The following is a 12,470-nucleotide window of genomic DNA, read 5'->3' on the forward strand; positions in this document are numbered from 1 at the left end:
TAACATAATCACAAGCCTAAAGACGAGAACAGAACCAGCTACATGAAAATACACTGAAACCTTAAGTATCACACAAACATCATTACGTCACAGAGTGAAGCAAAGTGTCAAATTACATAAAATGTCTTCAGACGTGCTACAGATTCAGGACTAGTAAAATATACTAGAATAACTAACCTTTTACATGTCATGTTCATGATCGATAACAAAACTGCAATTAAAAAGATAATTCATTTGATAGACTTAATTACCAACAAGAAATAAACTTTGCTGCAAGTGATATTTCAATCCACTCAAACCTTTCAGTAGCTAGTGTCCATTAGCACTTTGCTAACAAAAATATACTCTTTTAAACCGGTTCACTTGTGTAGAACACTGCAGCTCATAATATCAGTAGCCATAGACATAATCCAAGATGAAATGTCAACAAGTATGTGCCGTACTACAACACACAAAATTCCTCTTTGAACTTCCAAACCACAAGGTAAACTCTAGGACCAACTCTATATGAACCACTCAAAGCGGCCCAATAATCTTTCAAGAGAACAACCAAATTGAAAAAGTACTTTCAATGAAAATATATCCATCTCCCTATATACATTTATGTACAGATTGTTTTAAATAGAATTCGTAAAGTGTCTATTTTGGCGTAGGAGGGATGTTTTGCTCCTTGCCGCTGCGCTTGAATCCTCGCTGCGCAGAAAACGATTTGTTGAAATTTCTGGGTCTCTCGCGGTTCTTGGGTCCCGGTCTGTCCGCGTCATGGGTCCCTCTGAATGGACGTTGATGCTGCTGGTTCCTGGGTTTGTCAGAGTTGTATTTATTAGAATGATTGCGCGGCGCGTCGCCCCTGTTGACTTTCAGCTCTTGCAGGGGTTGATTGGCGGCGCACGCAGGAGTAGAGGGAGGCGACGGTGCGGGTGGCTGGATGGGAGGAGGGTCCTTGGCGAGTCTCTGGCAAACTTCAGCGTAGCTCAATTTCCGCGTCTCCTAAGAAAGAGGAAAACCAAAATTCCAATTGAAGTTTTCTGGGTCATTGTGACTGGTCTCTGTATGAACCCCCTTATCTAACGCTTGAAGAGTTCATTATCAAAAAGATTGGTTTCCATAGCACTTTATTATGAATAATTCTTAATCAAAGCCACTGACATTAAAAATTACAGGACAGGACAGAATAGAAGCTTTGGAACAGTTAGAATACACTACAACAAAATATAAATACAAATGTGGCACGTTGCTCAACCCAGCCGAAAGAAAATATATTTGCAGAGAACATGTCAAATAAACTCTTTGCGGAAGGCATAATAACATTTACTAAAATGCAGGCAATGTGATGCCAAATGTAAGGGATAAACCCGACTTACTGGTTCAGAGTTTGGAGGAGAGGTTGGAGAGGACACAGTAGGTGCAGACTGGCTGGAGGACGCAGTAGGTGCAGACTGGCTGGAGGATGCAGTAGGTACTGACTGGCTGGTGCTGGAGGACGCAGTAGGTGTAGACCGGCTGGTGTTTGAGGACGTGGGAGGTGTAGACCGGCTGGTGCTGGAGGACGCAGTAGGTGTAGACTGGCTGGTGCTGGAGGACGCAGTAGGTGTAGACCGGCTGGAGGACGCAGTAGGTGCAGACCGGCTGGTGCTGGAGGACGCAGTAGGTGTAGACCGGCTGGAGGACGCAGTAGGTGTAGACCGGCTGGAGGACGCAGTAGGTGCAGACCGGCTGGTGCTGGAGGACGCAGTAGGTGTAGACCGGCTGGAGGACGCAGTAGGTGTAGACCGGCTGGAGGACGCAGTAGGTGCAGACCGGCTGGTGCTTGTTGTGGATGTGATGGAAGTCTCCTCTGAAACCGAAGTCTGTGGCGAGGAAGAGTCTTCACTTGAAGGTGACGAGTCCACTTCACCTTTGCTGGACTCTGAAGCGCTACCATTACAAAAAAAAAAAAAAATTAAATTTCCATCCATGCCAACTCAAACAGCTTTGTTTATTACATGCATTATTTACCATGACGTTTCTAGTTCCACTTCAGGTGTCGACACTGGCATTTCAGGCAAAGGAGCCTCAGATTCAGCTTTGCTGCTTGAACCGTCCGATTGAACAGCAGATTTGACTTTCTTAGCAGGTTGACTTGCAGGCTTTAAAAAAAGGGAGGAACAAAGTCCATAAGCAAACATTTATAATGTCTGCAGGCTACAGGATGATGGAACATTTTCATGCATCTCCATTCTCATTGCTATAAAGCTGCAGGTACCAACTTTGTCACTCACTTTTAGGCCACGCACCACATCAGCCAGACGCATGTCCAGGGCTGTTTCCTCTTTCACCATCACTACACTTCCTGGAAGAGGAGGGAAATTGCATGCTGCCAGGTCAAAGTTTGGGGGTGGTGGCTTGACCTCACCAGTGGGAAGTGGTTTCTGTAATACAGTGCAGCGCAGAGTTGGGTGAGCTTTATATGAACTACCACTTTATTTACAGGGAAACCAATTTAACTTATAGTGTCATTGTGTACTTACTGCATTTAGCTCATCTTCTCTTTTCCTCCTCATTCCTCTGTAGTTAGGCCTCCTAAAACATAAGACAACCAAATTAGCCCTACATATCTTTAAATTTAGAAATACCCATTATATTAATCCTTTGGAAACCCTCAAGGAACATTTGTCAGTAGCACCACAAAATAAAAAATATTTAACTTATGATAAAACCTTGAAGCTGTGGTAATTACAGTTTCCTCAAACTTCTGTTGATTCAAGCATTGATCATGGCCGTTTCTCAATCTGCGTACTTGTGTTGACTTCTGTGCTCGTGGAATCGTGAAACGTCATCACGCGCGGCCCAAGTCCTGTTCCAATTCAAAGTTCGCTTCTCAGCAAGTTCGCTGTAAATCCCCGGATGAGAACTTGCTCCGCCCGTTTTACCGAGGATGCATCAGAGGAGACTTGTGCGTTCTCCGCCAGCTATATTTCCCACAATCCGTTTGGTTTTGAGCACGTGGCTCAGCGCGAGCCCCCGCCTGCAGCGGCCCCTCCTCCTCAGCACAGAGCCCCTCCAGCTGAACTACAGCTGATCGCGCGCATGTAAATAAACGTGGAGATGTGACCGGTTTAAGACTTTTATCCTCAGAGACGTGTCTCCTGTTTAAGATGCTTTTCTGAGCAGAAGTGTGGAAACAACTTTGAACATTCTGTCATTTTCTCACAACATCAGCAACAGTTTCATTTAAAGTCTTAACGTCATGAACAGGTCATTGAGGACAAATGCATTTCACTTTTACATTGTTTTGTTAAGGGGGCGCTGCAGACACATCTTTATATGGGAACTTCAGAAACAGTTACATATTGTAAAGTCTAAATTGTTTGTTCGTTTTTTCAGAATAATTTGCAACCCCCCAAACAAGTTCATATTTGACCTATTTGTTTTTTATTATTGTTTCAGTTTGCACATCAGATTTTTTAATAACTTTCCACATAACGCCTTATTTATAGGCTATAATTGTAAAAAATAATGTTAAATTGTAAAAATGTATTTTTGTTTATTGCAAAAGTGTATATCTATGTCTTTAAAGGAATAGGCCACCGTTTTTACATACTAAAATATGTTCTTACCTCACTTTAGTCGTGTTAATATATCCCCGTCTGGTCTTTGTCCGTGCGCTCTGTCATGCAAACGGAGCACATACGCAGCCTCTCCCACATGTCACATAGCTCCAAAAAAGCTCACGATAGAAGCTACCAAGCTCTTCCACGTGTTCCCTATTTAAATAAAGTTACGTGAAGTGTTTTCATGCGAAGTATATTTACACAGAAATGTAACATGTCGATTTTATAAGCAAATAAAAAGGAGGACTATATTGTGAGGCGTAATGATACGAGGAGTAAAACGTCCGCGCAGTAACTCCTAAAGGTTATTGACGGAAGTGAGCGGGGGAAGTCTTTCGGAGTTACTACGCGGACGTTTTGCTCCTCGTATCATTACGCCTCACAATATAGTCCCCCTTTTTATTTGCTTATAAAATCGACATGTTTCATTTCTGTGTAAATATACTTCGCATGAAAACACTTCACGTAACTTTATTTAAATAGGGAACTCGTGGAAGAGCTTGGTAGCTTCTATCGTGAGCTTTTTCGGAGCTATGTGACATGTTGGAGAGGCTGCGTATGTGCTCCGTTTGCATGACAGAGCGCACGGACAAAGACCAGACGGGGATATATTAACACGTCTAAAGTGAGGTAAGAAGATATCTTAGTATTTAAAAACGGTGGCCTATTCCTTTAAAAACATATTTCCACTTCGACTGCATTGTCACCCTTTTAATTTTCATTTCATATGAGGTGATTTAATGTTGTAAAAGCTCACAGCCCTATGTTCAGGAGCTACTTCCTGTGATGTCATCGAGTTCACTCCTTCCAAACGCCGAGTCCACACTTGTGAACTCCTCAAGTCCGTTCTCCGAGTCTGAACCCGCAAGTCCATACCCCGGAGTTCACAAGTACGGAGTCTGCAGTCTGAGAATTGAGAAACGGCCCTTAAGTAGGGACACACCAATAGCGATAACCGTATCGGGTATCGATACCACATGCTTGTACTCATTAATGTGGTCCCGTTACTAGAAACCGATACCACTTGAGTGGGGCACCTCTCAGCAGAGGAGAGAAACAAGTGTGGAGAACCACTAATGGACAGAATCCCTGTGTCAATGTTGCAATCCTTGTTTTAACAAATGAACAGAAGACTACCAATAATAGCTTTATGAACACATCCATCAGAAACTATTAACTATTTTCAAGCATCATAGCAGTCTACAGTAAAGGCTTAAATTACTTTAAAAAAAAAAAATGCTTCCATTAAAATCTGAGTTTGGTGACATAAGATCTCGGCCCATCCCCACAAACAAATTTGGACACAAAATTTATTTCTACTGTGCAGCATAATAATTGTTAACATTTCTTAATACTTAATCTTAATTCTTTAAAATAAAACTTGTACATTTTGCTTTGAAGAGGTTGAAGCAGCTTACCTGGGACGTCCTGCCTCTCCGTTTAGCAGAGGGGCCTGTAAAGTGTCTTTGGGGCTGAATGAGGTTGGGGACAGGGCGTCAGAGCTGGGACGGATAGGAACTCCAGATATTTGAGCCTGAGGACTGAGAGGAACATCCACAGGGCAACCTGAGCCCATTTCCTGAGGGCGGCTGTAGCCTTGGTTTCTAGTCAACAACAAGTTCAGAATAATTAACCACAGTAACCTCAGAAAGATGGCAGGAAAAGTGCTGCTCATCTTGGCAAAGTGTTACAATTAAGCTGTGAGGTTTATAAAAAGGCAGTCACTTTACTTCAACTGAGAATATAGTTTCTCCATTTAATAATATACTATTGGTTCCATGGTTTCAATGTTATTGCTGAAGAGCTGGACGTTTGCATTTCTTCGATCATAAAAATATGGGAAATCTCCAGATTTTTTTTCTCCACAAAAAATAAACAAAATTAAATATGCATAGTCTCTGACTACACAACCCAACTCTGTTTAAAAAAGTAATAAAAGGTCAGATACCTGCTTCTTGGACGGTGGCCATTTACAGGCAGCGAGTTTCCCTTGTAGTGTCCTGAGCTTCTGTAACCATTCACGTATCCACTGTTTTGGAACGGTGCCTAAAAAACACAAAAGGAATGACTGTCAGATAGGAATTTGTTGTTACTTCAAATTTGCATCCCCCCCCCAAAAAAGGCAAACACACATACAAATTTTGAAAACAAAACAATAATTAAAGTTACTCAAGGATGAGAAGAAAATAAAAATAAAAATCTGCTTACCAGGGGCGTTTCAAAGTAAGGCATAGGCGTGGGGCTCCATGCAGGAGACACCACAGGGTAGACTGGGTACTGCTGCTGTGGGCTGTAGACCTGCTGCATGTCGATGTAAACAGGACTTCCAAAGGGCTGGCTCGGAGTCTGAGGAGGTGGCTGCTGAGTGAAGACACTGGAATCCACGCCGTGAAAGCCACTTTTACCGAAAAACGTGTTGATGGCTTTAATACGAGCCTACAAAACACGAAAAGGATAGGTGGTTAGAGATTTTTGATTGATTGAGCTGATATGGGCATGGACAGAGCACAGTGTAATACATAAGATTACATCGAGAGCCTTCATGGTGAATAGTAAAAGAGTGTAGCCCTACACAAGACCTTTAAAGCTATCCTTCATCTGCCAACGCAATTGTACCAGTGTCCCCTCAGATCTCATAATCTCACGGTCATTAGGCCATAAAACATTGCACTGACTAGAGAGGGGGGAGGAGAGGAGGAGGGGCAGGGGGTAGAAAGAATAGAATGAGGATGATGAGACAGGGAAAGAGGAGGAGACCAGAAAAGTTAGAAGCAAAAGCTCCTCTCAGCCAGAAACAGTGCTTCTGGGTCCTTCCAAGCGCGATACTGATCATCACTGGGGGGTATTTGCAAATCAGCGGCTATGACACTAGAGCAAAGTTTTTATTACAATTAACTTTGAGCAATACAAAGTCCAGTCTTTAGGGTCAAGCAAGTCTTGACAAAACATGTCTTCATTAAGACAGGTCACAGCAAACCTTCATGACCTCATTGAAAAGTGATGAAACAAAATACCCACCATTATTGGTTTCCCTTGAAAGACTTTGACTTCTTCCCTCAAGTACTTCAAAGCCTGAGGAAACAAATGCAGTAGCAACAGTTTGTTAATACCATGTATGACAATTCGAACTAAACCATCAACAAGTAAAAAAAAAAGGAAAATTCACCTGAAGTGCGTCATTATCCGACTGAAACGTGATGTACCAGTTGCTGTTGTGTGCAAACTCTGCACTCAGAGCTTTAGGGCAGTTTTCATTCTTGAAAAGTGCCTCAACTTCCTGCAAGATAAAACGAGACGCTTCCATCATTCCACCAACAGCAATCCGAAAATAATAGGGATTTAAGCTAATTGCATTAAAAACAAAGGGCTTACCTCGACTGGTGTGGTTTCAGGCACCTCCCTCAGAATGATGATACAGCGGCTGTGATTGGGGCGAACCTTTTCACCCGTTTCATCAACTTGGACTAACGGAGACGCTGTTAAATGACATTTGGATTAGCTTTGGGAAACGCAAATAAAAGGTCAACAGGCATTAATCAAGGCTATAGCAGAGTAACAGTAGTTTCATGCTTACCTTTAAGTACATCAACAATAAGGTCCATGTCTGAAGTGAGAGACTTGATGTCCTCCATACAGGCAATAGTCCAGATCGACACAAACTGGTCACTGTCCATTTGTGAAATCAAGTACAGGTCCTTGGACAAGTTTTCCCTGGGCAAAACAATTCAGCAGCATTTAGGGTAATGTTAAAACACTTAAAAGGACAGGTCATTAAGGAGGTTTCATATCAATGAAGTGCGATTTTCAACTGATGAACATGTCATTGCCAACTGTGGGAATGTTCTCAAATTCAATACTAGTCACATGTCACATGTAGTCACATAGCTTTGTTACCTGGAGAAGTAGAACTCGAGCTGCTTCTTTAGGGACTCCCGAAGGCTTTCATCAGACAGTGTTTTCTCTGGCTGCACCTCCTCTTCCACTGTCCCACTGTACTGCGAGTCAAAAACCATAAACCCCACATCGGGGTAGTCGCCTCCGTTCCCCATCCCCTCTGAGGCAATGGGGTCATAATCAGAGCCATAGTCTGAGCCATCAGGATACACCACACCAAAGTCCTTTCCCTCCGGAGAAGGAAATTCAGGGTAATCTAGAAGGAAAAGGCACAAAGAGATATTTTATGGGAGCAGTTATTAAATTTGCACATTATCAGCAAAGACATTAGTGGCAAAATGTGAGATTTATTTAGACCTGCCATGACAATAAGAGTGAACACCCCTGAAGTATACAACATGTTAGGCAATGCAGAGAAAAGGGTGTTTATACCTTCAACAAAGTCAATGGGAGGGGGGTAACTGTTGACCCAAGCGGAGGAGTCCTCAGTCACCTCCAGGACGTCTGTTTGAAGGGCAGGGATCTCCTGCCACACTTGGGCATTTGGGTTCAGACTGGCGCCCTTAGTCGTGACCTGGACAAGGGAAAAAACATTGTTTTTTACAACATTTTATGCAAATGCTTTTTGCTACACTTCACTTTTGTAAATAGACGCTATGACATTATTTACGTCCAATCCTCACTTAAATCACACCCACCATAACTAGTTTGAAACGTTAACAAAAAGGCCTTCAAAACATAATTTCATTCTTTTTCGCAAACATTACCTGAGATCTTATTGGCTTAAACATGGTCACATGTGCGGATGTAACGTTCCTGCAGCGTGACTGAACACGCGCATTTTGACCTGTCATCCTTTCACGGCTATAATACGCTCTGTTCTGCCGTCAAACTAAACGCTTCCAAAATATCCACATCAAACACCGCTCTTAAATTCAAGTGAGAAATTACTTTTAGTGACATTGCGTTCAACAGGCCACAAACCCGACCGAAAGATGTGCTTCCGAGTGTCATAATGGAGAAGCACATGGCGCGGCTGTCGACCACGCGCTCACATGTGGCATCATAACGCTGAGCCTGAAATAAAAAGGTCACTGTGACAAGTACACGAAGAAACTTGAATATTTCCTGAAACTCGACACATCAGTCCAGCAAAGTGGACACCGTAACACGACGGTCATCCCCGGGTGGCGACGCCGAGTGACTGGCAGCAAATAAAGCCACTTAGCCGCAGTTGTGTAACAGCTAGCTTTACCGAGACAGATTATGATTCACCAACGCGCTGCAAATGCGTTCAGTCGCGCTCAGCTCAGCAAAGCCACAGGCATTGTTTCGCATAATGTTTGCCTACAGTCATGTTAATTAGTAACCGAACACGCTTGGCTATTTAGCTTGGAAAGTTGACCGAAGGACCAGTTTAAACCGGCCCGACTTTACCTTTGCGGCTAACCTTAGATATATAATAGCACAAGTCGAGAGGGCAATTAAAGTTACTTATTAGTCAAAACCACATTGCTACTCTCGCCTTCATATCAAACTCTCAATAGCCTACAAGAAGTTTTCATCTTGGACAGCGTGATCCCCGGGTCTAATCCACGAGGAAGAGCAAACAGGTTGTCGGCGTGTGTTAGCGTAGCGTGAACACTTTTGCGCAACACTCACCATGGTGCCCGAACGGTCTTCTTTTCACCTCGATGAGCTCCAAAATGCACAACTTTCTTAATAGTCAACCGTGTTTCCGAGTTGAGGCCAGAGTTTACGTCAGCCGCGCCACTAACGTCCGTAGTCTCCTCGGCAACTCCAAAACGCACGGCCGATCAACGACAAAGAACTCGAGAAAACTTCACCTCCTAAAGGTCTACCGCGACGGGTTCACAATAAAAGCAACAATCAAAGTATTTTCCTCAGCATTTCGCGATTAGAAGTTGTTAGCTCTCGATAAAAACATAAAGACCCCCAGCGCACGCAGCATGTGACGGCAGCTGTGTCCTCTGACTGTGCCGCTGTGCGTCCGACTGGCTTTATCCCTGCGACGCAACGTAGCAACAACGTCCTCCCCCACACAAGCGGCAGCGCTGCTATATTTAGATTAAAAAAGGTATAAATAATGTTTTCACTACAGACTCTGAGCCATATCTAAAATTATTACATATATAGGACCATGGACATTTGCATCTTTTTAATGTTGCTTATTACGCACGTAATAAGCGGGCCACTTTATTGGGTAATTTGTCAACACTCCAAGGCCTTAAATGCTTATCTTATCAACAAACCTCATGGCAACCATTCCCTGCCTGCCCTGCACCCAGTCAGGCATGAAGAAATGTCAAAGAACACCCTTCTGAAAACGTATCCTAATCCAGGCGTTAAAATGGAGAATGCTTTTTTAATATTTAGGCTTTTATCTCCATGTTTTAGAACAAACTTTGACTACATACATTTGGAAGAACAGGAGTGGCCAATAGTGTGTGGTAATTACCCATTGCTCCTCATTTGCATTTCATCATTTTCAGCTATTTGTAATAATCATGCATGAAGCAACAACTACAAAATAAACCAATTTACCCAGTTGTACAAATCAAACACAAGGTCTGTGTTCATTCATTTATTGTGACAAGAGCATATAAATAATAACTGGGACATTGGGCCCCGTAGGTATGATGGACATAAGCTTTTAAACTAAAAGCAATGTTGATGGCCTCAAGTGCCTCATAGTAGCACATTTTTGTCAATCCGTCTCCATGGGGAATATGCACATTTTTTTATGACGCTTTGACTTGTGAAGCTTGTTGGCTCTGAAGTTGCTGGATCTTCATGTTCATCACCTCAATCACAGCTGGAAAAAAAAGGTAAAAATAAAGACAATAAATTATGAGAACACTGAACTGTATTTTTAGATATTGCCAGCTATTTATAGCATAGGCCAATTGTTATTGGCACCAAATATCAAGAGAAACAATTTCCATCTTCTGTATGCCCTATCTATACATGAACGGACCACATAGAACTGACAATAAAACTTTGAACACTCTTCATACAAAGCTACAACACAATGTACTATACAATCAGCAAAAGTACAAATGTATACATAAATGTACAACCATACATTTGAAACAATTCACTTTTTCTGGAGGTGAAAAGGCATCAACCATTATTCTGACCCATGAAAACCAAGAATGAGCACCAATGCTTAAATATTTCACCTTGTTTCATTGCGTGTTTTTCTTGTAAGGCCGGCTGAATCTTCTCAATCTGCTTTGTGAGGAAATCTATTTTACGTTTGAAAAAGGCCTTGGCATCTTCAACATTCTGAAGAGAGAATAAAAAGTATATATTACAGGAAGACGCTTATGTTACAACAAATATATTGAATTATGAAGAAGAGGGGACTTACCTTTTCAACATAGTATCCTGTGCCAACATCTACTAAAACATGCTCAACATCATTCAGTTTTCCAGGGACATACATCTTACAAATACAGTGTCAAGGAATATTTGATGTATTTAGACCTACACACAGACAGAACTTATTTCAGTTAAGTAAGACGTAGCTCGATACCTGCCCGAAAGCTGTTTCAATCCCTGATACTGACATTGCAAACTATCGAGCCTTTAGACAAGTTCCTACAGTGCAAGTTATGGTGTGATTGTATCAAGACCCTAGTAAATGTCAATTACCAAGATAGATTAAACATTCTTTAAAATGATAGAAAGAGCTCTTTTATATTGTTTTGGGTAAATTTTGGTATCCAGATGCACTGATGCAGAGGAGTGACATATTTAAGGATACAGAACTTGTAAGTGGTACCAGCAATTCCTTTCCTGTAAAAAGAGCACGTTAAGAAATTAGACAACACACAAAATACTTAAAACAATAAATATATATATACAGTCCCAATCAAAAGTTTAAGACCAGTTGAAAAAAAAATAAAAGAAAATGACACTGAATGCACATTTGGCAAGGCATGTGGTCCTAAACTTTTCATTTAATTTTCAGTTTAATTGTTGTTTTCATTAAAAGGTTAACTCAAATTATGTTTTTGTCTCACTCCCATTCCGTCTTGTTGCATATTGAAGTTCTACTTGGAACCTTGATCAGATCCAACCATGCAGAATGTAAATGTGCACGTGTGTGCAAAAGCTTACCCTTGTTATTCTGATTTAGGACACTGAGACTGTCCTTGGCTTCCACAAACTTTGTCTGGACCACTTTGAGCTGCCCTATTGAAGACGTCAGGAATTCCGTCTCCTAGAAAGATGGGTAGAATAATTAAAATGTTATGCGTGTTATGTGTATTAAAAAAACAAACAAAAAAACTGCTTTCTTTTCTGAAGAGCCTACATGAACTGAAGTAGTTTTCCCCTCCAGAACCAAAATCAAAAAGCACAACCACAATAGACTGAATGCAAATGACCAACCAATGTTAGTTCATGGAAAGCAAGCATCTAATATGGAAACATGAACAGTTTGGTAGTTGGGACTCGCAAACGGAGGTCTATGGCATTATAATCCATCCATGGCCACAGCCCACAAGATGCTAACGCTATTAGCTCAGCAAAGCTCCCGTTCATCAAGACGCGTTTTTGAACATATGTCCAATTTACCGAACTAAAACAGAAAAGCAGGAACATTACCTGATCCAGTTGGGTCTTCAAACTCTCCAACTGAGGCAGAGAAAGGTCTGTTAGATTTACAGCCATGTTGGTAAAAGCGTGAGGTTTTGGCTGAACCCAGAAAAACTGCTTCCGGAGCGTCGTTCAAATCACCGCCCTCTAGCGGACAGACTCAGACACGACACGTGTCTTACCAACATTACTTTCCCTAGAAACTACTTTCGATCTAAATACATGTCCATACTTGTCAAATATGGTTATTTTACTGTGCAGATAAAACATAGATGTAAACTACTAGTACAATATAGGCTATTTAAAATTTTACATTTCATTGGAACGCTTTTGACAGATATAAAATGTTTAATAACA

At 41.7% G+C, this 12,470-nt stretch overlaps 2 protein-coding genes across 2 annotated transcripts; both read right to left on the minus strand.

Moving 5' to 3' along the window:
• Positions 1-1,745: 1,745 nt before the first annotated feature.
• On the minus strand, positions 1,746-9,491 carry larp4ab (La ribonucleoprotein 4Ab; the record flags this gene model as incomplete). Its single annotated transcript, XM_079578677.1, has 14 exons — positions 9,150-9,491; positions 7,920-8,061; positions 7,488-7,743; positions 7,168-7,304; positions 6,966-7,069; positions 6,760-6,870; positions 6,612-6,665; positions 5,802-6,029; positions 5,542-5,639; positions 5,012-5,197; positions 2,511-2,562; positions 2,262-2,411; positions 1,999-2,129; positions 1,746-1,917 (listed from the first exon to the last, which is right to left on the minus strand). Coding segments are annotated over exons 1-14 (1,824 nt in total), but the record flags the coding sequence as incomplete, so codon positions are not given.
• A 608-nt stretch (positions 9,492-10,099) lies between these two features.
• Positions 10,100-12,256, minus strand: pfdn5 (prefoldin 5). The gene is made up of 6 exons (XM_079578414.1): positions 12,123-12,256; positions 11,634-11,736; positions 11,278-11,309; positions 10,882-10,956; positions 10,691-10,796; positions 10,100-10,323 (listed from the first exon to the last, which is right to left on the minus strand). Exons 1-6 carry the CDS (start codon positions 12,186-12,188, stop codon positions 10,250-10,252), a joined length of 456 nt encoding a protein of 151 aa, XP_079434540.1. The 5' UTR covers positions 12,189-12,256; the 3' UTR covers positions 10,100-10,249.
• Positions 12,257-12,470: the final 214 nt, after the last annotated feature.

This window comes from Gobius niger (genome assembly GCF_951799975.1).
Source record: "Gobius niger genome assembly, chromosome: 20".
NCBI classification, from domain to species: domain Eukaryota; kingdom Metazoa; phylum Chordata; class Actinopteri; order Gobiiformes; family Gobiidae; genus Gobius; species Gobius niger.

Coding starts and splice junctions, on each gene's coding strand:
- pfdn5 (XM_079578414.1), bottom strand. CDS start 12,188: ATGGCTGTAAATCTAACAGACCTTTCTCTGCCTCAGTTGGAGAGTTTG. Junction 11,737..12,122: donor TGAAGACCCAACTGGATCAG/GTAATGTTCCTG, acceptor CCATCTTTCTAG/GAGACGGAATTCCTGACGTC. Junction 10,957..11,277: donor TGGTACCACTTACAAGTTCT/GTATCCTTAAAT, acceptor TGTATTTGTAAG/ATGTATGTCCCTGGAAAACT.